The sequence below is a fragment of the Betta splendens genome, chromosome 24 (assembly GCF_900634795.4).
Source record: "Betta splendens chromosome 24, fBetSpl5.4, whole genome shotgun sequence".
Lineage (NCBI taxonomy): Eukaryota > Metazoa > Chordata > Actinopteri > Anabantiformes > Osphronemidae > Betta > Betta splendens.
Genome location: NC_040901.2, coordinates 9,378,402 through 9,403,344, shown reverse-complemented (window position 1 = coordinate 9,403,344; position 24,943 = coordinate 9,378,402). Strand labels below are relative to the sequence as shown.

General features: G+C 52.0%; 2 protein-coding genes across 3 annotated transcripts; both read left to right on the top strand.

Annotated features, from left to right (window-relative positions):
* Positions 1–440: 440 nt before the first annotated feature.
* Positions 441–16,845, top strand: grm1a (glutamate receptor, metabotropic 1a). 2 transcript variants are annotated; one of them, XM_029140312.2, is made up of 8 exons: positions 441–549; positions 1,272–2,115; positions 4,007–4,256; positions 9,608–9,843; positions 10,636–10,882; positions 11,334–11,629; positions 12,823–13,759; positions 14,911–16,845. In XM_029140312.2, exons 2-8 carry the CDS (start codon positions 1,398–1,400, stop codon positions 15,686–15,688), a joined length of 3,462 nt encoding a protein of 1,153 aa, XP_028996145.1. In that variant the 5' UTR covers positions 441–549; positions 1,272–1,397; the 3' UTR covers positions 15,689–16,845. The 2 variants fall into 2 exon arrangements, with proteins under 2 accessions (XP_028996145.1, XP_028996146.1); XM_029140313.3 differs by having other exon boundaries at positions 14,946–15,200.
* A 372-nt stretch (positions 16,846–17,217) lies between these two features.
* rab32a (RAB32a, member RAS oncogene family) lies at positions 17,218–24,898 on the top strand. Its single transcript, XM_029140318.3, has 3 exons — positions 17,218–17,549; positions 23,119–23,396; positions 23,763–24,898. The coding sequence occupies exons 1-3, from the start codon at positions 17,336–17,338 to the stop codon at positions 23,910–23,912; spliced, it is 642 nt and encodes a 213-aa protein (XP_028996151.1). The 5' UTR covers positions 17,218–17,335; the 3' UTR covers positions 23,913–24,898.
* The last annotated feature ends 45 nt before the right edge of the window (positions 24,899–24,943 follow it).

Below are 24,943 nucleotides of genomic sequence, written 5' to 3'. Positions count from 1 at the left end.
TCAGCTACAGAGCATGAAGGACAGCGGTGTGCTTGTTGTCAGCCCAGCATCCTCTGCGATTCCTCTGGAAGTGGCTTCATGGCAGCTGGGCGTCTTCAAGTCAAAACATCTGATGAAGCTGACTGGACGGTGAACAGTGAAACGTTGCTGTCACTTCCTCTCTTGCTCTTAACATTACATAAGTATGAAGGCACTGAATCACACGCACGCACCCGATTGAAAACCAGATATATTCCACACACCAAAACAGGATTCACTAGTAGAAAATAAACTAACCTTCTCAGTCCTGTTGCAGCCAATCTAATCTATGCATTGTGGTCGCGAGGGTATTGATCGCGATTTTATTCTGTCATTGCACGTTTCGCAGCGACTAATATCAAAAGCTTAAGACGCACACAATACAGCATTCGTGCTCAATGGAGAGAATCAGGGAGAGAGAGAGAGGGGGAGCGAGAGAGGAGAGAGAGAGAGAGAGAGACTCCAGCAATCCAGCCGAGGAGCACGCGCTACAGAAGACACGAAGACGGGCGACATGTCTCAAGCACTCAGGTAAGTTTTAATGCAAGAGACGAAAAAAGCTTTAAACATATTTCATGTAAAATTGTAGTGTGGACATAGTTAAAATGCCAAATCTAAGCTCGTGTGTATGTTTGTGGTTATGAAGATATTTCATTATAATGGACAGCACGACGATTAGAAGCATTCAGCCTCCGGCGCCTTTAACACACAGCCGCCAAAGCTTATTTATCGTGGGGTTATTGATCGTTTTGCAGAACGCAGATCAGGGTTCCCGCTGCCTCGGCGTTGCCATTAACGAGCCGCGCGAGGTCGTGAGGAACGCGAGCGGACGACGAGCACTCCCAAAGACGTCCTTGCAGCGTGTTCGGAGCGCGCGCTGTCCGAGGTGCTGCTGCTTTCCGCTCCCTCCGCGGTCCCAGCCCACGGTCCTCAGCCTCCCCCTCCACGCAGACCGCGGCTGGGTCGTAACGCAGGTCCTGTGTGAGGAATCGCGAAGTGCCTCGAGGCTCCCACCGGCTCCACTGGGCAGTTCCCAGTGGACAGCGGTGCTCAACCAGTACGTGTGTGAGTTAGGTGCCTTGCTCAGGGGCTCGTCTCGACGGCAGTTGGCTGTTAACAGCTTTGGGAACGTAGAGGAGGGCGTTGATGGATGGGAGCATGCGTGCTCAGTCAACTCTTCCTACACGAGCCTCGATTCGACCTCGTTTCTCCTGGCGCGCATGTCACAGCAGTTTGTCCCCTTTCTCCCGCAGGTGCGCGCGGATGTGCCCCACGTGTCGTGCTCTCGCATCACGGTCGCTGGGATAAATGTGGACGTACTGACGGGCAGGACATAGAATGCCCGCACACCCGGCACGGCTCACGCGACGTGGCGCAACATGGCACGCGTAAAGATGGGTCTCGTCGCCCTCCTGTGTCTCCCCGCGCTGCTCCTGCGCGCCCCGGTGCTCTCGCACTTCCTCAGCCCCCACGAGCGCTCGGCGGTGCCGCGCGCCGTGTCCCGTTCCGTGGCCCGCATGGACGGCGACGTGATCATCGGCGCGCTCTTCTCCGTCCACCACCAGCCGTCCGCGGAGAAAGTGGCCGAGCGGAAGTGCGGCGACGTCCGCGAGCAGTACGGCATCCAGCGCGTGGAGGCGATGTTCCACACGCTGGACCGCATCAACGCCGACCCGAATCTGCTCCCAAACATCAGCCTGGGGTGTGAGATCCGGGACTCGTGCTGGCACTCGTCTGTAGCCCTGGAGCAGAGCATCGAGTTCATCCGGGACTCCCTGATCTCCATTAGGGACGATAAGGACGGCTCTAAATGGTGCATCGATGGGACTCCATCCAACCAACCTCCACCCACCAAGAAGCCCATCGCGGGCGTGATCGGGCCTGGCTCCAGCTCTGTGGCCATTCAGGTCCAGAACCTGCTCCAGCTCTTCAACATCCCGCAGATCGCGTACTCCGCCACCAGCATCGACCTGAGCGACAAAACGCTGTTCAAGTACTTCCTGCGGGTCGTGCCCTCGGACACGCTGCAGGCTCGAGCCATGCTGGACATCGTCAAGCGCTACAACTGGACCTATGTGTCTGCAGTGCACACCGAGGGTGAGGCCGCATTATTCATTATGACATATTTAATGTCCCATGCATCGCTAAAATGTTCTAATTCATCCCCAGTCTAGGAGAGGTGCATGTGCATGGAACTGTGTGTTGAACAGCACTGCTCCTTATTGTTTTTAACTGGGTCACTTAAAATTTAAAATAATTCTGGAACCATGCGCCTAAATCTGTAATATTAAACAGTGCATTAATAATTCATTTGGGCAACTAAACACTTTCCCCGTGACCGTGTGTGTGTTGGTGCGTCAGTCTGCCACCTTCACACCTTTTAAGGCAGGTAGTTGCACCCACGTGTGCATATGCGACTGCGTCGTTGTTCGGATTTGCGCCTTGTACATTGCCATCTGTCCAGTCCGGCGCACGAGGGCCCGTTTCAGCGTCAGCGGGTCAGGTGTTCATTTAAATACCTCCGGTTCCACGGTGGAGACTGAATTTGAATCCGAGGGCCTTTTTACTGCATGATGCCGCGGCGGCCTCGGTTGCCTTTTAGAACTCCAGGGCCCATTTGTCGCTCGCGGAACAGCGGCGTGCGGCGCTGCGGTGCAGACGGGAGGTAAAGTGTAGTGACGGGGGCAGACAGGGTAATTACTGCCAAGTGAATTATGACCACGGCTTTTTGTTGAAGTCACAGCGATGTGCAGCCAAATGATGACTGACAGGCTGCATTACCCAGCCCCCCCCCCCCCCCCCCCCCCTCATGGGGAGTGGACACATCTTTGGGAAGTCCTATTATAGTTTTACGTTGCAGAGGGGTTTGGACACGGGTTCGTTCGTATCTGGTAGATGAAGTCGGGGAGCTGGGGAGCTGTAATACCTCCAGGCCTAGCTAGGTGGCGTCAGCTGTCTGACCTTCATCTTACCTGCAGCAGGATCCTGGGGGACGCGCCAGGAATGAACGAGTCTGAGGATGGATGAATTTGGCTGCACGAAAGCAGAGCAATAGGAGACTCGGAAAGTTTGGAAAAGTGAGCTTTGATTAAAACAAAATCAGATTTATCCCGTATTGTTGAAAACACAAGAGATTTTAGTCTTTGTACAGAAAATTGAATTTTATGTGATTTAATATATTTTGTATTTCGCCTAAGGCAGAACTTATTGTAACCTTTGAAAAGTCATATGTAAATCCAACTGTTTGTTGTGCTCCATATTTAATTATCTCTGTAATGGTGGTCACGACCAGCTTAAGCTCATGAGCTTTTCCTCTCCACCACCTTAGACAAGTTATAAATGCAGCTTGTTGCCCATGGCAACAGCCAGGGCTGTGAAATTGCATAAATTACCTGTCCCGATTATTATCAGCCTGCTAGAGATTTTCAGAGGAGGTTTTCAGTGGTCATTGTCAAACAGGCTGTCAACTAATGCGCCGCCGCCCACCTGTCACACAACGCAGATGCAAAAGAGTAAAGTAATTGGATATCATCACTTCCATTTGGGAGAATGAAACGAGGCAATTGAAAATATCATCAAAGGCCTATTGAAAAACGGGTGCATGGGCCCATTGTGTGCCGCCGTAAATGCATTTACTGTGTGCTGTGTTTACGCGTGCGAGGAAGGAACCTGCTCTCGTTAGGCGTTTGAAAATTATTCATTTGCTTCGGACAACGTGCCTCCCGCCGTCCACCGCTGTAATCCAGTCTCACGCTAAAGAGCCGTGGGACTCATCAACAGCCTCAGCCGCGTGGAAGCAGCAGATTTAGCCCCCGCTCTTTATTCCGGGGCCGCCGTCCTCACCCTCTCCGGCTTTGATTGCAATCAGGAGTCTCCGACACTCATTATCAGAGGATCAGAGCGGATCGGGGCCGTGGGCGTGGGCTCCGAGTGGGGAACGCAGCGGCTCCTTCCGTGACCTGACGTCTGTCTTCCTGGTCGCCCGCAGGGAACTACGGGGAGAGCGGCATGGAGGCCTTCAAGGAGCTGGCCTCGCAGGAGGGCCTGTGCATCGCCCACTCGGACAAGATCTACAGCAACGCCGGCGAGAAGCACTTCGACCGCCTGCTGCGGAAGCTGCGCGAGCGCCTGCCCAAGGCCCGCGTGGTGGTGTGCTTCTGCGAGGGCATGACGGTGCGCGGCCTCCTCATGGCCATGCGGCGCCTCGGCGTCTTCGGCGACTTCCTCCTCGTCGGCAGGTAGGGACCCCCCCCCCCCCCCCCACCGGGCGCCAAACGCGCGGCCCCAGAGCGTTGTCGGGGGCCCAGGCGGGGACGCCGAGCGGCCTTCCTGATGTGCACGTCGCCATGGCAACCGCGACGAGTTAGCCCGCGTTAGCGGTTAGCGCTGAATAGGAATGCTCTCCGGCGTTGAATAATTGGTATTTTTCTCACAGGCACAAAGCGGGAGGGGAAAACAATGCACCCCCCCCCCCTATTAGGTGACAGTGAGCGACTGGAGCCATGATGTGAGGCCTCGCTGCTGATTCGTAGGTGTGGGGCAGTCGGGTTTGCTGTTCTGTTTACTTCCAAGCGAAGCCGGCAGACCCTCGAGCCCGTCCAGGACCGCTCCTGGTTCCGCCGGCGGCTCCGATCGCTCTAATGTTGATGTGGTGCGCTGTGTTGTCGGGCCGTCGACAATCGCGCAAATGCACGACATACAGAAATCCTCCGCTTTGACAGACGCCCACCTGTCGAAACACACACACCAGCCCCTTAAACACACCCGGTTGTGTGTTTTAGAGGCTGGTGTGTGTGTCTAGACGCCAGCCGTCATCTGTTGCGCTGCTACTCCGCAGCAGCTCCTTTTTCTCCCACCTCCTCTTTCATCTCCCTAAGATCCTCATACGAAAAGACGAAACTCCGCACCTGTCACTTCCAAAGCGAACAGACCTTGTCAGGATGAGTCGGCAGATCCAGAATCTATAGACTTTGAAGTCGGGGCTGTTCACTGCGCTCGGCCTGGATCAGACTCACCATACAGGTGACTGGAGGCTCAGTGCAGCCTGAACTGGTGCTGCTGGAGCCCCTTTGACGGTAAAATGGCCACTCCTCCTTCACAGAACAATGCATCCATGGCAGCTGTAGGCCTTGAGTCCTCGCAGCGCGTGTTGAGGTTTCCTTGAGGGAAGTGACACACGAACGGCCTCGCAGTTCGACCCGGCGTTACAGTAAAGCTCAGAATCCTGAATGCTAATTTCCTCCTACTCACTTACATAAAGGAACGTGCTGCGGGACTCGCTGCCAGGCTGCAGTCGTTGCCCGTTTGAAAGGCGGCTGCGCATCCACTGTGCTGCGCCGCGTCTGAACGGCGGCGCCCGGTGAACCCGCCTCCCCCTTCGCCCGCCTGCGCGCGCTCCTGCAATTAGCGGCGTTCGCTTTCGCTCTCCCACTAATGCCGCCTGAATACTGTTATTACTAAACATCATTTGCATAAGCTGCTTTTCCACGCGTAACGCTCATTCGTACGCACGCTTCTCGTACGGGTCCCGTTTAAAGCGCCCGATTCCTGTTTTTTTTTAATGTTTTACTCCTGACAGAACGGACACTGACGCAGGAATGTGGATGTTCGGCTCCTGTAAAGCCTTGACAGCGCTCATTAGTGCAGTATGACTGTGTCTTTTGAGGCGGTGCTGAGGTGCGAGGGAAGCTGTGAGCCCATAGTGTGTGCGCGTGTGTGTGCGCGCGCGCGCGCCGCGTGCGCGTCAGGCTGCTCCGTTTAATTTTCCTCGACTTCGATCTGAATAAATGAAATGTTTAGCGCGTCAGGGAGCGACGGCGAGTTGTGGCACGACACAGCGCGCTGCCGTCTTCCTGCCTCCTCCGAGGCTTTCATCTCCTCCCCGTCACAGGAAGGAGAGTGCGGAGGATGTGGAATTCTGCCTTTTGACTTCTGCGCGTGAGTAATTTGTGTAATGGAGGGGCGCGCGCGGCGGCCCCATCGCTGTAACAGCTGTATCAGCGACGCCGAGATGAATCAGTGTCTGTTTCATCCAGAGCTTAAGAGATTCATGAAATAGAAAAGAACTATTATAAACTATATTATAGTTTAACGGCCTTTTCAACGGACACTCAGTAATTAGTTATGAATGAGGATGGAGGACGGTAAAGGATCGGCAGGGAGAGAGAGGAAATAAGCGTTCACTTCATCCTCGCTGTTCTGTTCCTGTGAAACCTTCTGTCCCAAAAACCCGCCGCACCGATCAAAGTTTAACCAGAGTTTACTGGGACACGTCGTGCTGGAATCAGGCTCGGGGTCGTGTTTTCTCAGCAGGGCAGGATTTACTGTACCGCCCGAGCGACAGCCTCGCGTGCCGCCTGCGCCACGGTCGCCATGGAGACTTTGTTTGGGCTCGTGGAGGAGACGGTGTGATCGTCTCACTGCGGATCTGTCACTCAGTCTGTCTCCAAACACAATGGTCCCTCCTCCGAAAATATGGTTGATGTATGAGATTATAATTACAAGATGAGGACACGCGCTCATTGAGTGATGGAGCCCCGTTTGGCTCGTGCGCGTCCGGGGAGTCAGCGTTCGCGATCGCATCTGTTTGCGCTCCACTTTGCGAAGGGGGACCACAATGAGGCGCGTCTGAATATTTATAACTCGCCTCTGATGTTAATTGAACGCAGCCACACATTGTCAAGGACGTCGCTCTCTCTCCAAGTGATGGCTGGCGCTCCCCTGCGAGGGCGCGGGTGGATCAGAAATAGCCCACTGGCCTCGCATCTGGACGTCACCGTCACGTGGCGATCTGCAGACGCTGGAGGGCTTCATACAGACAGCTAACGTGGGTCTAGGGGATAAATGAGCACACACAAAGTACACGAAATAGAGCTAAATTCACTCCTTTTAGACTTTGATTAATCATAAGGCACATTCTGTACTTGCAGGAGAAGTGTGTGTTTCGTAGAAATCATTCCTTCATCCTGTGATGATCATCTAGTCACAGGGTGCTTTTTGTGGATGTTTGCCTTGCAAAGATCCTGCCGTTGCGTAGCAACGTAACTTTTTTACCAGACAGGGTGGTGTAAGACAAAATGTGCTTCGATACATTTCTGAGTCGCCAAAATGGTTCATCGATGGAAAATTACTTTTATCCGCGATACAGTACAAAAGCACCTGTTCTTATTCTAAGGGCTGGAATTGGGATCCAGCCGAATCCATCGGCTGCTTCTGCTGATGATCCTCACCGACAAGACTTTGTCCTGGCGTTTAGTAATGAACTAATGTCCCCTGGTAGCAGAAAGCAGAAAAGGATTTTCTCCAGGCGGCGCTCCCTGCAACGTAGAGGAGACGGATCTCAAACTGGGGCATAATGAATAAGTAACGGCCGCCTGGATGGGCTTTTAAAGGCTCTGCTACACACAGCAACCACCTCAGGAGGGTCGTGGTGCCGCCGCCGTGCAGCTAACGAGCCACCGCCTCTCACGCCGCGGCTCCGCGGAGGAGGAGGACAAATGGGCGCGTGCGTGTGGGGGAAGGCGGAGGGAGACAGATGTGAAACGTGCATAAATACTATGCTATGAACGCGGTGGAGATAAAAGGCAGAGCAGCAGTTCTCCCCCGGTTGACGTCCTAATGGTTTGTGAATAATAGACTGATTAAAAGTTTTTCCATTAGCTGCCTTAACTTTTATTTTACACTCGTGTAGCGCAATTAGGAAAGTCGCGGCTCCCCGTTCCCCCCCTTCCTCCTTTTAAAGTAACTCTTCCAATTCGTTCTCCAGGGCAAACAGCGCATGTGATTAAATCTCTGCCCTGCCAATTAATTCATGGCTTCATAAATATACAAATGTGCTATCAAACTGGAACTGGATCAGGCGGCGAGAGTCGAGGGAGCCCCCGGTCTGCTCGCTCCTCCGAAGCGGCCCGTGGAAACGTTCACGTCTCGTTAACGGGCGCGTTTAGCGACGACGGGATGCTGAGGTGAGAGGCAGCGACGGGGGGTCCCGGTACCTGTGGCCCCGAATGGCACGCGAGAGTCCGGTTACGTGAGGCCGGGCCGGTGACATTAAATTGGATTTCGTCCTTTGAGGTCCCCGCGGTGGCCCGGGAGCGTGACGAGCTGTTTGGGGTTGCGCGAGACGGCTTGATGCTGCGCGAGGGGAGAGAGAACGTCGTTTCCCTTCATCACAAACTCCACTGTGGGAAACGGCGAAGCGCGTCTCCGGCGCCTCGGGCATTATTCACGCGGAGTGTTCGGCGGCACTTCACCTCGCTCTCCTCCTTTCTTTTTTTTTCTTTTCTCACTCTCCCAAACAAACCCGTAAACGCTGAATTGCAGGAATGCAGCAACTCGGGCCAAGCTTTATGACAAACGACTTGGTTTTGAGCTGTTAGAGTCACTGGACGAGAGAGAGAGAGAGAGAGAGAGCATTGGTAGACACGTGACCGGACCCAATAGCGTTCACGTGTCTCTCTAAACTCAATTAGAAAGAAGGTGAAACACTGTAAGACACAGAGTTAAGTATTTATATGGTACAGTTACAGTCATCAGGATCCACTGGAGACGCGTCTCCTGGATCATATGGGCTCTGTTTGTCTCTGTCAGGATCGTTTTGCATTGAGGCCTTTAGCTCAGGGAGAGTCCGCTTCATACGCTCACAAATTGCCTTGAACGTCTGCTCCTTCTCCACAGGCGGTATGTGGTGGAATTAAAGGTCGCCGACTTCGACCCGTCCTCAGCCCGCGTGCGCGAGCTAATTGGTTCCACGGCGTCTAATTGGCGCCTCGCTGTCTGTCGCACAGGTGTTCGAGAGCCGCCGCCCGGAGCCCGAATTAGAGGCGGAGAGCGAAATGCAGCTGGGAGCTCCGCGGAACCGGAGGAGCCGTTCATCCGCCGGCCCCGTTTCCCGCCCCTTTCGGCGTTTCCCGCGTCCCTCGGGGCCCGCCGGTCCCGGCCGCGTGTCCAAATTAGCCGGTCAGGATACAAACGTACGCGGAGCGTGATGCAAGCGGGCAAAACAAACGAGCCAGCGAGCTCGAAAGGGGGATTTTACGCAAAACCTACAATTACGGTTGCGGCGCTATTGTGGAGATTTCCATCCTCTTAAATGGAGGATTGCAGCAGCGGAAGCGAGATAAGCCGCGCCAATTTAACAGCGCGTGAGAGGAGAGGCTACCTGCTTCTAGTGGAATCTCATTATTTAAATGGGGGACGTGGAGTTTCAGCTGCTACACACATGTCGCACTTTAAGAATGTTTTGCTGTTTTTCGTTGGGGAACTTTCTATTAGTTTACATCCCAAAACAGAAATAGCAAAAAAAAACACGTAGCAAGAAACAAACTGGCTCCCTTTTATTTTGGATTTGCATGGTCCTGGTTTCACGCTGTGCATTTTCTATAATCAAGCGGCCAAAGAACATCATTACAAAGACGCAGTCCCAGTTGTGGTGGAGCTGCATAGAACCTCACTGCTGCACTGAAGCAGAACGCCATCGTGTCTAATAGCTCCGCACGTACCCGACGTCACTACACAAACGCTGAATCAGCACAGCATTTTCATAATCCTTCACTGTGATCGTTCATTAAAGCCTCTCCCCCCTCTCCAGCGATGGATGGGCAGATCGCTACGAGGTCGTGGAGGGCTACGAGCAGGAAGCGGAGGGAGGCATCACCATGAAACTGCAGTCGGAGGTGGTCAAGTCTTTCGACGACTACTACCTGAGGCTGCGCCTGGACACCAACAGCAGGAACCCCTGGTTCGCCGAGTTCTGGCAGTACCGCTTCCAGTGCCGCTTGCCGGGCCATCCTCAGGAGAACAAGAACTACAAGAGAGTCTGCTCTGGTGGGTGACAGCTAGACGTGGATATACATGCACATATAGAAATAATATAGCATTTATATTTAGAAAATAAAAGGTTGTAAAATTGATGGTTAATAACAACAAACTATTTTGTCTACTTTGTCTGTTTCCTCCCCTTAAACATTGTCTCCTTTTGCTCTCAAAAAGCTGATGACGGTAAACTGAGTTCTTGACTTAATTCAAAATTACTCCAAATCCAATAAGAAATAATGAAATGAGCGAACGCATCGAAATGAGTTCCTCAGCATGCTTTTAATCAAATGAGGAATGAAATCAATTAGTGGGTACAGGATCACTCCCGAGGCGGTAAGTGCAGTTTTCACCACTACGACGAGGAGTTTTATCCGGGTTTCACTGACACCAGACAGGAGGGGTTTGACTGAGTCAAACGCTTCAATGGCTGACTAACCACACGCTGTTCACCAAAGCAGCTGATCACTGACTACTGTATGTGGATGAGCACGTAGCAGCATCTAAATGCACTGTTTAAACATAAGGAGTGTATCAGTACCTTTAAATGGCTGCATCTGTGTCCTCCTTCCTGTGGACATCCTGTTGTGGTTTCCTTGTATGCTAATATATTTTGCTGCAGAAATGCAATCTGTATTCTGCTCAGTTCCACGTGTTGTCTTTGAATGACACCGTTCGCATTTTTGAACTTTTGCAGCACAATATTTCCCCTGCTTTTATTCCCACAGCGCAGCCGCCCGCTGGCTGCAGTCGTTAGCGCCAGACAAAGCGGCTGACGTGATTTTTCTTTTTCCCCTTTGACAGGCAGCGAAAGTCTGCAAGAAAACTATGTCCAGGATAGTAAGATGGGCTTTGTCATCAATGCCATCTATGCCATGGCTCACGGCCTCCATGATATGCACCAGGAGCTGTGCCCCAGGCAGACGGGCCTGTGTGAGGCCATGGACCCCATTGACGGCAGCAAGCTGCTGGACTACCTTCTGAAGACGTCCTTCAGAGGAGTCTCCGGAGAGGAGATTTATTTTGATGAAAATGGAGACACTCCAGGAAGGTAAGAGAACGAGGAGGGCAGGAAGAAGCCGGAGGAAGGCAGAACTGTGTCATAATCTGTGAACCGCTCTCATCTCACTCGCCTACTCATTAGCATGCGCGCCCATGCGCGCGCGCGTGCGCTAATCTCGAGAACCAAAGGATGTAATTAGTTTAGACTGGAACAGATTCGGCGGATTGTCCGCTTTGGCAGCCGCTCTCATCTCATCCTCAGTCAGCGTTTGACAGTCGGAAAACATGGCGTGTCATTCGTCCGTCAGCTAGAGGTCACGCGTCCGCGTCGGCATCAGAACGAGGCCACGCCGAGCTCTTAGCGTCATGCTAACGAGGTTTAAGCGCCTTCGCTCGCTGCCATTAGGCGACCCGTCGCTCTTCATCCGCCGTATCTGTGATCCTTATCTGGTCCCGCCCCACTTAGGGATACGCTCCTCTGTCTCCTTCCGTCTATGCAGGTACGATATCATGAATCTGCAGAGCGTGGGCGACGGCCGCTACGATTACATCAACGTGGGCTCGTGGCACGAGGGCGTCCTGAGCATGGACGACAGCAAGCTGTGGATGAACAGCAGCGACGCGGTGCGCTCGGTGTGCAGCGAGCCCTGCTCCAAGGGGCAGATCAAGGTGATCAGGAAGGGCGAGGTGAGCTGCTGCTGGATCTGCACCACGTGCAAGGACAACGAGATCGTCCAGGACGAGTTCACCTGCAAGGCGTGCGAGCTGGGCTGGTGGCCCGACGACGACCTGGCAGGTACGGGAGACCAACCCACCCAGCGCGCGTGTTGCATTTCAGAGCGTAATCCTCAGTGAAACAGCGACAAAGCCGTCCTCTCGGGCGGTTTTGTGCTCTCGAAAAGCCACCTCCGCCGCCGGCCCGTTCGTGCTTCACACCCTGACACCCTTTCGCTGACGCTTTTCATCATCCAGGTGACCCCGCCCCCCCTCCATCTACTCCACTCTCCCCCAAATGTGACACCACTCGCTTCCCTCCCCCTTGCTTTCCGTGTTGTTATGACCCAGTGGTTGTTTTGACAGCGATTTATAGCGTTGAGAGCTCCTCTCAGCTCCCAGGTGTAAAATCCTATTACTGCCACGAGAGGCTTGGGGATACATTCCAGTCTGTCGAGGATGAAATTCTCCCTTCGCTCTCATTACACGTCCCTATCTGGATAATGCTAATAGAGAGGAGGCATCCTGTCTTCATCCTCTCTTCTTACGCAGAGCATGGTCTGCTTTAAACACTGGCATGTTTTTATTTAACCATATTTCAATATGGTGCTTGTTTCTATTAAAGACAAACAGAAATATGGCAAAAGAGCGAGCTCATTTTGAATTATTCAAAAGCCTCAGCTTAGATGTGACACAGGTTTCAGATAAATGTGGGATCCGAGGGTTGTGTGAAGCAGGAGATGCAGGAAAGTGCATTTGTCCATTTGCACGCGGCGAGGCTCCGGTCTGAGCAGGCGAAGCCGAGCGGGCGGTCAGACGCGGTGTACTTCACACGCAGTGCGGCTCAGTGTGATTTGCACAAGTGCTTTTAGAATCACGCCTTGGTGTAACAATTGCCGTTCCCCTCCATGCCCCTGTTATTAGCCTTTTTTTTTTAGTTTGTAGCCTCGAAGCAACGTGTACTTTACCAGATTTGCCAGGATTTCACATATTAGGCGTAAAAAAAAAAAAAAAAAAAAAAAAAAAAAAAAAGCGAGACCCACGAGTGGGTTCCTCCCCAGCGACGGCGCCGCCTGTAACGCTATTAGCAGCTGCGTGTAATTTATGGAGCGTTAAGCTGGGGAAGTCTGGAGATGTCGGTTTACTCCCATTAAGCTCCACAAACGCTCCAGTGGCGAGCGTTCAACCAGCACCGGTGACGCACAGCGCGTGATAACACATGCGTACGATGACTCTGATCTCTGTGTGTGATGCCCTCACATTCCCTCCCTCCAGGCTGTCAACCGCTGCCTCTGAAGTACCTGGACTGGGCCGACGTGGAGTCCATCGTGGCGGTGGTCTTCTCGTGCGTGGGCATCCTCATCACCTCCTTCGTCACCTTCGTGTTCATCCAGTACCGCGACACGCCCGTGGTGAAGTCCTCCAGCCGCGAGCTCTGCTACATCATCCTGGCGGGCATCTTCCTGGGCTACATTTGCCCGTTCACGCTCATCGCTCGCCCCACGGTGGCCTCCTGCTACCTGCAGCGGCTCCTGGTGGGCCTCTCGTCCGCCATGTGCTACTCCGCCCTGGTGACCAAGACCAACCGCATCGCCCGCATCCTGGCGGGCAGCAAGAAGAAGATCTGCACCCGGAAGCCCCGCTTCATGAGCGCCTGGGCCCAGGTGATCATAGCCTTCATGCTGATCAGCGTGCAGCTGACTCTGGAGGTCACGCTCATCATCCTGGAGCCTCCTGAGCCCGTGAAGTCCTACCCGAGCATACGGGAGGTCTATCTCATCTGCAATACCAGCAACTTAGGCATGGTGGCGCCGCTGGGCTACAACGGCCTGCTAATCATGAGCTGCACCTACTACGCCTTCAAGACCCGGAACGTCCCGGCCAACTTCAACGAGGCCAAGTACATCGCCTTCACCATGTACACCACCTGCATCATCTGGCTGGCCTTCGTGCCCATCTACTTCGGCTCCAACTACAAGATCATCACCACGTCCTTCTCGGTGAGCCTGAGCGTCACCGTGGCGCTGGGCTGCATGTTCACGCCCAAGATGTACATCATCATCGCCAAGCCGGAGCGCAACGTGCGCAGCGCCTTCACCACGTCCGACGTGGTGCGGATGCACGTGGGCGACGGCAAGGCGGCGGCCCAGTGCGGCAGCAACAGCTTCCTCAACATGTTCCGGCGGAAGAAGCCCGGACCCGGCAATGCAAAGTAAGTGAGCTTCCACGCTTTAGAGGCACTCAAAGGATGGGGCTTGTTTTATAAAAGCCCATCGTCACTAAGTGCGTACACTCAAATATCCTCTGAGTGTTTATCCAGAACAGTAATAATCCAGTTTGTAAACTGACACCGAATGCAGTGTGTCAGCGGTTTGAGGAATGCATCTACTGTCATTGTTTTGAGATCCACAGCAGTGACTCGTGGACAGGTGTCTAAAGTAAGGAGCGGGGAGGAAGGAGTGAAAGTGACCCCGACATGTTTGCGTGTTGTCTCACACCCGTGCTATGCAGCCCCCCTCCCCCGCCTTTCTTCTAACCCCTTAAGCCCCCGAGCGGAGCAGCGAACTGTCTGCAGACTGTGGAGGCTGGCTAATGTTCTGGCATGGGGGCGTGTTCATCTCCTCCCAGAGAGCTGCAGCGCTCACCGAGACGTCGCTCTTACAAACAACAGAGAATTACGAATCTGGTCCTAATACCGGCAAGATGCCCCAAAATCTGAAATATATCATTTTCTACTCACTTTTTATACTGGGTGATGGTCCGACGAGCTCCACCTGTGGCTCTCGCCTGGAGCGGGTCGGCATCCGATCCGGCCCGCGGGCTTCTGCCGCTGCAGCCCTCCAAGAAGGAGATCTGCCGCCCTGCTGCTTCTGGTTTATCCTGAATTAACCTCACATTTAACTTTTCTCAGCATGAACGCCCCCCCCCCCCTCCATCCCCAAACTAATCACACCAGAGCCAGTCCTAGCTCATTCTGCACCAAATTGTGCGTGACCTCCAGTCCAGTTTGGGTTCTGGCACATACATATCGCAGTGCATGCATCCTGTTTTAAAGTATACGATCCAATAGCTAAATAGTAGAAGGACATGAGCTGGATGGCTCTTGATTCTATAAACTAACTGTACAACGCTATTTAGAAATCATAATGCTGTCTGCAGCACATTATGAGTCACTATGTTTATAAACCCCTCAGTGAAGCTGCTGATGTGGAGTCATGTGGTAATAAAGTATTTTAACATGCATCAGAAATGTTGAAATGCTGCTGCTCTGTTGTCTACTGCTGCTGCTATGCTGATGTTGTTTCTCTGCCTCCACCTCCCGGTTTCCTGTCATAGTAACTTGGGTCTCTATCTCGTTCGTAGTTCTAATGGCAAGTCTGTGTCATGGTCTGAATCAGGTGCAAGACACCCTCCGAGGGGGGGGAATGTGTGGCACAGACTGTCTGTGCATGTGAGGAAACAGGAAGCCGGCTTGAATCAGACGGCAGTCATCAGGCCCCTAACTAACACCCCCGACCCCCACAGCTGTGAGCCCTCCGCCCGTGACCTTGGCACAGACCCCCGCCCCTCCCAAGACCCGCCTAGCACCAAGCCTTTATACAACCTGGCGGAGGAGGACGATGAGGACGCGCAGCGCCCACTCTGGACTCCGGCCCGCTCCGGGCGGGGGCGCGGGTCCGATTTGGACGCGCCGGCTTCTCATTTGCCCCCTCGCTCGCAGGGCTGCGGCGCGGAGAGTCCGCAGGGGGCCGCGGTGGTGGACACGCACAGCTCCCACGCCCCCGCGCTCAGAGACCGCGGTGCCGGAGAGGCGCCCCCCCCCGCTAACGAGCCTCTGAGCTCCACGCCCTCTCGGCTCCCTTCGGCCCCGGACGTGGGGGTCTTCGAAGAGGAGGGGTCGGAGGACGAGGAGCTGGACCTCCTGCACAGCTACATATATGATGCCAAGGAGGAGGGGGAGGATGGGGAGGATGTGACTCGGAGCAAGGCGACGCTGGAGGACTCCCTGGCCCTGTCCCCTCCCTCCCCCTTCAGAGACTCACTGTGTTCAGGGGAGTCGGCCGGCGACTCCCCCATCCACGGCACAGGCTACGCCTCCAACATCTTCCAAGACTTTGCACACAGCTCCTCAACACTGTGAGAGCAGAGCGGGCAAACGCGTAGACACGCATATAGAGTTACTCAACACTTCTGACATTTATTTTGCGTCCTCTCATTCGATCGCTTGGATTTATTACTGCTTTTATCAGCAAGGAGTCCGTCTGCGAAAGGGCGTAAAACTGGAAACGGTGCCAAAAATAGTCCGATGCCAAACGCAGGCGATTTAAGCAAAAGCTGCAGCTTGTGATTAAGGGCCTGTGGCCTTTCGTTGCGCTTCGCTCGTCTTCGCTACACGTGTGCAGGTCTGTTCAAGCGTGCAGCAGCTGCAGCAGCGTCACGAACGCTTTTAACCTTTCTTTTTCATGAATTCATTGAACTTATGTGTCCAATAAGGCGGTTTTACATATTAAATGACAGGACAACAACTACTGAAGTCAATACGGGTTTAAAGATTGTGGATGATGGCGATGTTTTTTCTTGGGTGCACACTCGAACATAGCCCTGAACATGTTTTATGAGAATGGGACGTGGTCAAAGAACAACTTTCACTTTCCATGTCTTGGTATCGCTCATGTTTTCTGAGTTTGCTGTGCCATTGTGAAATGAAAAAAAAACACAGTACTTGTACAAGTTCTCAAAGTTTGTAATACTGTTAAGCCATCTCTTGTTTTTTCACACAGGTGGTATGTTTGTAATACTGATAAATGTTTCTATATTTTGAATATGTAAAAAACTACAAAAAAAAGTTTATACATTTTGAAACTGTCCTCGGACACTTGTTAAGGAGCATTGTGTTTGGTTTTTTGGTAACTTTTAAGCTAACTTGAGTCAAATGTATCCTCTTGAGAATATTCCGTTTTAAAGGTAACCAATGATTAGTTGCTTCTTGTAATGAGAGTATACATGTTTCAACTTTGCATTGTAAACCTAAGTAGTTTACTTGAGGTTAAGTTATTTAGTTCTTTATCTGTAAGAATGCAAATTATTTCAGAGTAAAATACTATACAGTACATAGTGCAATTGTATTGTATTTCCAAATGTTTCTAGTCTCCTATAGTGTAAGTTGTTAGCTGATTTTAATCATTGTAAAATTAAATGAGGGTGCCACCTGTTGATCATTGTCAAATCTAGGATGAACTAGGCCTTTATGTTTTGAACAAGCTGAACCATGCTGTAAAATAAAAACGATTTATATGACGAAGGCTGATCACTCACTGGAAAACCCACTGGAATGAACAGCAAAAATGGGACTTGCGTCCACAATAAGGTCTGGGCTGCCATTAAGGCATTTTCAAGATCATTATTTTAGTTTCTTTATAAGGAATGTGGATTTATGACTTGTGGAAATCTGTTTCCTTTTAGTCTTTTAGTTTTTGAATGTGCGCAATGTCTTGTTGTTCGTAGATGACGCTGACACTTATTGCTTAATCGTTTCCTCAAATGAGGAACAGCAAACCACCACTGAAAGGCGACCGAGCTGCGGCGGTCCGTGACATTTCCGGGTCCTATGACTTATCAGGTGGTTGGTGAACGGCAGCAGGGGCGGAGGAGAGTTAGAAAAGGGGGGGGGGGGGGGCGTCAGCTGTTCGAGCCAGCCCAGCGGAGCCCGGGTCCTCGCAGGAAGCCTGTGCGCGAGAAGGCAGAAGTTCCGTCGAGTCTTCCCACAAAGTCGTCGGCGTCCGTCAGCATGGCCGCGGGCTCGGTGTCCGAGTGCAAGGAGTACTTGTTCAAAGTGCTGGTGATCGGCGAGCTGGGCGTGGGGAAAACCAGCATCATCAAGCGCTACGTGCACCAGCTCTTCTCGCAGCACTACCGCGCGACGATCGGGGTCGACTTCGCGCTGAAGGTGATCAACTGGGACGGCAGGACGCTGGTGCGGCTCCAGCTGTGGGACATCGCAGGTGAGCGGACGCGGCGCGCGGCGCGCGGCGCGGCGCGGCGCGGCGCGGAGGCGCGGCGTCCGTTGCGGAGCGCGACCCATCGTGTGAAAGTTTTGAACGCGAGCAGGGAGGAATGTTGGCGTGATTTGGGGCCGCAGAGGCGGGTCAGCGGGGTTTGCGAGCGGAAAAGACCGGTCGGTCGTGTTTGTGCGTCCCCTTTTCCACTTTATGATCACAGCGGCTCATAATTGTCGCAGGAATGTAGGTCACGTTGTTATTATTTACTGAGCGCCGCCCCTCGTCAATGAAACCCAACACAATATTCTTGTAATATTTTCCAGAGCTTATGACTGGTCCCTATCTGCCGCGTGCTGCACTATCGCTGTAATGTTCCTCACAGTTTTCACTAGACTTGGCACACACATCCGTCTTTGCATTCCAGCAGCTTGAGTAAGCAAGTCTGGAGAAACCAGAGCAGAGTAAATAAAAGTTCCCCTCACTGTTTGTTAGTTCCGGGCACTGATGTATCGCGAGTTAATACTGAGAGAGGAATGAGACAGGTGAGAGAGAGGAAAAGGGGCAGAAAGGACTCTGTTTTAACATCACGCTGGAGTGATGGCCCAGCTGACAGACAGGTGTGAGCTGTGGGGGGAGAGTCTTTATAGCCACAAATGCATCTGGACATGACGTGAACGTGTTCATCTGGTCACGCGTTCATTTACAGGTTTTTTTGGGGGGCCACAATTCCAAGGCCTGTGTTTGTAGTGGGTCGAAATGGGCCCCGCTGTTATAAATGGCTCGTGTGTCCGCTCACAAATGCACACTGGGGTGTGTTTGGTCTGTCACGGGGCAAACAGCAGTAGATAATCATGAGCCGTGCATGTGCATGTGCAGAGGGAGAGTGGGAGTCGTTAATCATTCCCTGGGAAGGTGCTGTTCAAAGACAGGACGCCGGTTGTGGCTCCAGGATTTTCTATGAATAATGTTTACAGTGTGCAACAAAAGAAAACAACTACAGGCCTGAAAATGACTATTATTCTCATCACTGATTAATCTGATCCACCTCTGTCTTTTTGGACCCGTCCTTCCCCCGGATGGGTTCTGCTTCTTTATTTTGAGCATAGTTGTGCCGGACCCTGCTTTCCCTTCAATCAGACGCACGTTATATGCTGAGACGGATCAGGACAGATGGTTAGACGACTGCTGTTTTATTTATTCCATCGCTTACAGCAGTGACAGTATATAGTTAGTGGTGTGTGTGTGTGTGTGTGTGTGTGTGTGTGTGTGTGTGTGTGTGTGTGTGTGTGTGTGTGTGTGTGTGTGTGTGTGTGTGTGTGTGTGTGTGTGTGTGTGTGTGTAGGTGGGGGTTGACACAACAACTAGTGTGTCTGTCACACACTGATTGGCAGGATGGGCTGAGTTCCGCCGCCGTCACTTTGGGTCTTGGCAGCGCGTGCTCCGTGTGCAGCGGTCTCTGTGAGCGGGAGCCAGCGAAGCCCGTCTGCCTGTCACAAGCACACAACAGTCGATCAGCGGATCTGCGGCGGTAAATAAAGCGCGCACGCACTCATTCATGGAGACAGAGGGATCAGCGTGAGCCGACCCGAAAGAGAGGCCGAGGCTCGACGACACGGATGCTCACCTTCCTTGATCACAATTACACCCCTGTCTGGCCTGAGGGCTTTGAGGGTAAAATAAATAATGAAACGTGGGTGTGAAAGACTGAAGGCTTGAGGTGTATTTGCCAAGTCATTAGGAGCAGCCATTAAGCCACTTAATCGTGCAGAAAAGGAGAAGGATTTATCTTCCAGGCAACACTGAGAGCAACTTCAGAGTCGCCCAGTATGTTTTTTTTCTCCAACCTTAACAATGATTACAGTCTGGTAGGAATGATAGTAATCAGAGGCTGGTACAAGATAAGGGCACCATCAAAGCCAATGTGACGCTTGGGGCTTTCCTCCCATGTTCACCCGGAATTGCTACTGTCTTCTGGATTTGTCTAAGCCAGGAGACAGGATGATTACCACCACACAGTAAAGCACAGGCGGTACCTTGTAGGATGAAATAATCCCCAGGAAGCAGAAGGCCGCGCGTTACTGGACGCACGCGCCGCTCTCTGTGACAGAAACGAGCGACCAATGAGACACCAAGACAAATAAAGGCCCAATAAACCTAAAGCCGTCATTCGGTCGCCAGACATTCATCATCCTAACAGCTCGGTCCCACGGCTGTTGGAGTCAGACCCAGCTGTTGCTGGGCGGGAGGCGAGCGACGCTCTGGACAGGTCTCCGGTCCATCACAGCACTGGGAGCTCAGAACCATCCATTAATGGACTTTTGTCAGGGCCTTCCCTCAATTGTTAGACACTAAAACCCTCCAGACCATCTAAATAGGTCATGTGAATTACTCAGCTTAATATTCTACAACAAATATTAGCATTTTGAGCTAAATTCCATGCACCTTGTGCCAGGGCTTTATGTAGCTCAGCCCCGTCTAACCCTCCGCTGGAGGGCGGGTACCGGGTCAAAGCCACCGAGGAGGAGGATTTCCCCCCCCCGCTCCAGACGGCGCTCGCCTGCTGGAGGCCATCGTAAGCCGTAGTAAGTCACCTGTCACATGCCGCGCGGAGGAATTCGAGCGCGCCGGTCATGTGCCGCGCGGCCTCGCGCTTGAAGGGCGCCCCCCAGAGGCCTCCGCAATGGCCGGCCCCGTGCGGAGCCGTGGGGAGGATGCGCGGAGACGGTCCGCAGACAGAGACGGCTGCTGTTGCTGCCGCCGCGTCTGGCTTGGACAGTTGCTATGGCAACCCGCCCACAGGATAGCAAATATGTCCCACTGAAGAGGAAAACTGGGGTTGCCAGGGCTATGGATAATGATGGGAGTTCGCTTTCTTTCCGTTTCTCCCACACAACAAACGGAGATTATGCCGCGGCTGTAGCTAAACCGTGTCTTTTTTCATCAAGCGGTTCCTCCACTGCAGCTCCGCCGCCGAGAGTTCACATGCTCATAACGAGAGAGACTAATTGGACCGGAGGTCATGCACCAGTGTTCATCCGTGTGGTGGACTGAAAAGAAATGTTGTTCGAGCCTTTGGTGCACCGTTAGTTCACTGCATCTTCTTGCACAAAGACTTGTATACACATGTCTTTTATTTGTCGGCCGCCGCCTCATGTGGAGCATTTGAGGCAGCAGCATTTTTGTTCTCTCCTGCAGTCTCATGCTCCTCACCGGCTAAAGGCACTATTGTTCGTACAGTTCTTTCCATTCCTGGGTATTAACAGCTTATGCCGTGTCATTTTATAGTTTTTTTTACTCAGTATTTACGAATAGATGGCCTTTATTGGACTCCTGTAACTGGTATGAATTGCAGAGTTGGTAGAGTTGACCTTTGACCTCTACTAGCAAACTCAGCCCACTAATTAAAGCAGGGAACCATGGCAACGGGACTTCTTGCTTGTTGTCTATTGCCACGACTCCGCTCACCTGCTCGGCCAAGTGTTTGAGGCGCTCATTTCTATCCATCTGTCATATCGTGAACGTAGCTGCTGGTGGCGGCTTCAGTTCCAGCTGTCACTGGAGGCCGGTTACAATCAGATCAGGTCAGTCCGTTTGCCAAGAAGCTCGTTTCTACTAATTCCATACCGATGTGATGACTGTCGTACATGAAATGCCAGCCAGAGCATGAGGGCTGGGTGGAGCCAGTGCTCATGTCACCAGAGTGACGCTAGCTGTTAGCACCACGGATAGCCAGGTGTGAGCGTACACCTCTGACATTAACGGATCCAGACCAGCTGCGGTCACGTCCCAAACCCGGCGCCCACAGCCTCACCCGTGTGCTGAAGGGAGACAATGACATGCTGCCTCTTCAGTCTGACCCCGGTAGAAAAAAAACATACGATCGACTCGCTCCTCAGCCAACACATACCTTATGCTTATGTCAGGGTGTGAACGCAGTCTTGCATCTTTTGCTTGCGTGCACTGGTGACACTACATTTGCTTCAAACAAACAGAGCCAAACTAAATAAATCTGTTCCGGTAGATCAGTTTCCTCCTGTTTGTTTTTGGCTTATATCGTTGACAATATCACTGCTGTCAATATTGTTCAGTCGCTGCGCCGGGGGTGAAGTCAGTCACACCTCCAAGAAGTGCCTCGAAATATCCTGCCCGCACTGGTACTGGGTGTGTGAACTCTGGGAGGACTGGAAACGAAAGGCTCATTTCATCCTATCGCTTCTTTGTCCTACTGTGTCGTGTCTCTAGTGGATTCACCTGGGGTTACATCCGCTAAAATTAGACTCTCAATTATGAGCAATTACCGTCAGGCCCGTGGGCCCCGCAGTGCATTCGCTCTCTGCTCACTCCCGCGCTGCGTCTGCGAGGCTGGGTGAGTACCTGCAGTAAAGAGCACAGTACGCCGCCAGAAGCTGTGCTCACAGTTCCCCAATCTTTTACTCGCTTCACTTTCTGTCTTGTAACTCGCGTCGGGTGGAAGCCGTTAACTGTCTGTCGGACGTGTATAATTACACTTGGCCTCTAGCGTTTCCTAAATTGGAGCCGTGTGGGAAGAATGTAATCAGATGGTACCTGATGTCACTGAGCCTGACGGTGCCGAGACCAAATGTAAAAATGAGTAAATGAAGCTTTAAAGGAAATATAAGAGACCCTTCTATGATATTTGCATACAAAGCTTAAAAAAAACAGGAACAGTGATCAGAATCTTGTGCAAGAAAGAAACTACAGTCATGTTGTTGGCAACCAAACCTAGTGAAGAAGAACCGGCAACAAAAGAGAGAATCTTTTAATCACGTGTGCTTTAAAGTGTGACCGCGGCTTTTGTCTGTTAAGCTTCTGATCTTAGATCCGATCCTGGCTGCTGACGGCCGGATCCGCGCGCCTCAGTGCGGAGATTACAGTAGGTGAAGTAATATGGGCCGGCGTGAAGGTATGCTGATGTCCCTGGAATTATTTCCTCCCACGCATGAATGCACGCATGCAGAACTCACGGGCTCATGACGGCGGCTAGTCGGGCCCAGAATCACTCTAAATGCACTAGTTCATTTAGTTCATTTGTTGTTTAGCTCTGGCACGGGCTTGACTTTCCATCTGCTCATTAACCTCCAAGTAGCTGCTACAATAGGAACGCAATCAGTCGATTTGAGAGCAGTATAAAACAGGCGGCCGATCTTCCAGCTGCGATTCATCTGACTGACAGCGACACCCTGCTTTCTGCTGGTAGCGCCGCGCTCTCTCTCTATTTGAAATACCATCTCAGATTTTCTCGGTGAGTGACTACAGAGAATGGGCTTATTATGATGGCAGATTACTCCTGGCATTCACTGTCTGCGGATAATGCCCATGGTAAATTAGGGAAAGTGGGTCAAATAGGAGGAACCCTCTGTCATTTTTGTCCTCACGCTGAGGAGGAATGAAACGCTGGATGTGCTGCAGTTTTCCGCAGCCGAGCTCGCGATGAGACCGTTTTATTCCTCATCTGCTTCTAGTTGCTACATGATGCGCATTTCCTGTTATCCCTCCAGCTTTTATGAAGGAGAACTCCACTGACCCCCCCCCCCCTTCCCATTCCCCCCAGGTCAGGAGCGGTTCGGGAACATGACGCGGGTGTACTACAAAGAGGCCGTGGGCGCGTTCGTGGTGTTCGACGTGACGAGGGGCGCCACGTTCGAGGCCGTGTCCAAGTGGAAGCACGACCTGGACAGCAAGGTGAAGCTGGCCAACGGGAACCCCATCCCCTCGGTGCTGCTGGCCAATAAGTGCGACCAGAAGAAGGAGAGCACCAACAACACGGCCCTCATGGACAACTTCTGCAAAGAGACTGGCTTCCTGGGCTGGTTCGAGACTTCAGCTAAGGTCAGAGGTCACCCACCGTCCACTATTTGCTTTTATGAAACCCCCACGACCTGTGATTTCCTCCTGTGCTTTGCACCTTGAACACTTTATGGCGGTTGGGGAATGAGCGTGCACATTCTTGCAGCTATGGATAATTGACTCATTCCAAATAGCCGTGGGCCCTGGCGTCACATGCTGTGAGGTGTGCCGGCGTGAATCCCGTGCTGAACAATTTCCTTTCTGTTGCTGCGATGAAGCGTTGCTGTGTTTGCCTGTCGTGCCGGCGCTTGAACTGGGCCCACGGCGGCTGAATGGTATTCGAACTCGTCCGCGGCGGTCGATACGGAGGAATCTCTCTCACAAGGTCTCTCGTTGCTGTCTTTCCAGGACAACATCAATGTGGACGAGGCAGCGCGTTTCCTGGTGGAGAACATCTTGGCTAACGACAAAGGGCTGCCGTACGAGGAGAGCAACGGCGACCGGATCAAACTGGACCAGGAGACTGTGGCTGCTGAGATCAAGTCAGGCTGCTGCTAACGCTCAGTCCGTTCCCATTAGCCGCCCGCCTCCATTTAGCAGAACCCCTACACTTCCACCTTCTCCCGCGGAGGAATGTAAAGTTTTGGCTTTTCGATGCTCCAGGAACTTCTCCTTCCTGCACTGATGCCCAGCTGACCTGCAAATCCAAGTTTTCACTGTGGCGTTAGGCTGGAATAGAAGGCCCATGTTGATGTTGCCCCAAACACTGCCACCATTTCTTTATTCACCGTCTTCAAACCATGTCTCTATTATTGTTTGTGTCGCTGTATACAGTATGTCTGATCATTTATTCTAGCATTATAAAGCCCAGCCAGACTCCACAGATGATGCAGAACACTGAGAAACCCCAGCTAGAAAACAACCTGCAGCCTCATAATGTCTCTATTCCCACTTTCCCCCAACTGTTTGTTCAGTGTCTCTCTGGCTTTGTTCAGCTAACATGAACTTTATTCTCCCTTTTAATATTCATTTTAGAGCACACTCATGCTAGCGAGGCCCACTCTCACTTTGAACTGCTGTGTTTAAGGCAAACAAATGGGCATCACTGTTAAGCCATATCAAAGTGTTTCTGGGTGTTCATGCAACGAACTGTTGTCATTTCACCATGTTTTTCAGGGTGGGTCACATTTTTCTGGTTCACTCAAAGTCTTCGTAAGAAACAGATGGACAATAGAATGTTTCGGGAAAAAACTCTAACGGCGGTACTACAGTATGTGTGACACTGAATCTTATTGTTTTTTTCACCTGTAGATCTGATTTGTGATATGCATTTTTAAATGTGTTTGGTCATGTATTGAACTGCTTGTGAGATAAAAAAAAATGGAATCGGACAGAAGACTACACACTCTTGTACTAAGAGGCGTGAATGTGTTAAAGTGCTGTAACAGTGTTGATAAATATGAAGGATTTTAAAAAACATAAGTAAAGAGAAAATTTACATGTGGAAAAAATAACAAACTAACTAGAATAAACATTTTAATTGATTCTGTCTGTTTAGTGATCAGACTGTTTTATGTATTTATGGAATG

Bases quoted from the DNA above. Each gene is read 5' to 3' on its own strand.
- rab32a (XM_029140318.3), top strand. From the start codon at position 17,336: ATGGCCGCGGGCTCGGTGTCCGAGTGCAAGGAGTACTTGTTCAAAGTG. The intron at 17,550-23,118 runs GTGAGCGGACGC...CATTCCCCCCAG, and splicing joins CCAGCTGTGGGACATCGCAG to GTCAGGAGCGGTTCGGGAAC. The intron at 23,397-23,762 runs GTCAGAGGTCAC...CTGTCTTTCCAG, and splicing joins GGTTCGAGACTTCAGCTAAG to GACAACATCAATGTGGACGA.
- grm1a (XM_029140312.2), top strand. From the start codon at position 1,398: ATGGCACGCGTAAAGATGGGTCTCGTCGCCCTCCTGTGTCTCCCCGCG. The intron at 9,844-10,635 runs GTGGGTGACAGC...CCCCTTTGACAG, and splicing joins CTACAAGAGAGTCTGCTCTG to GCAGCGAAAGTCTGCAAGAA. The intron at 10,883-11,333 runs GTAAGAGAACGA...CCGTCTATGCAG, and splicing joins AATGGAGACACTCCAGGAAG to GTACGATATCATGAATCTGC.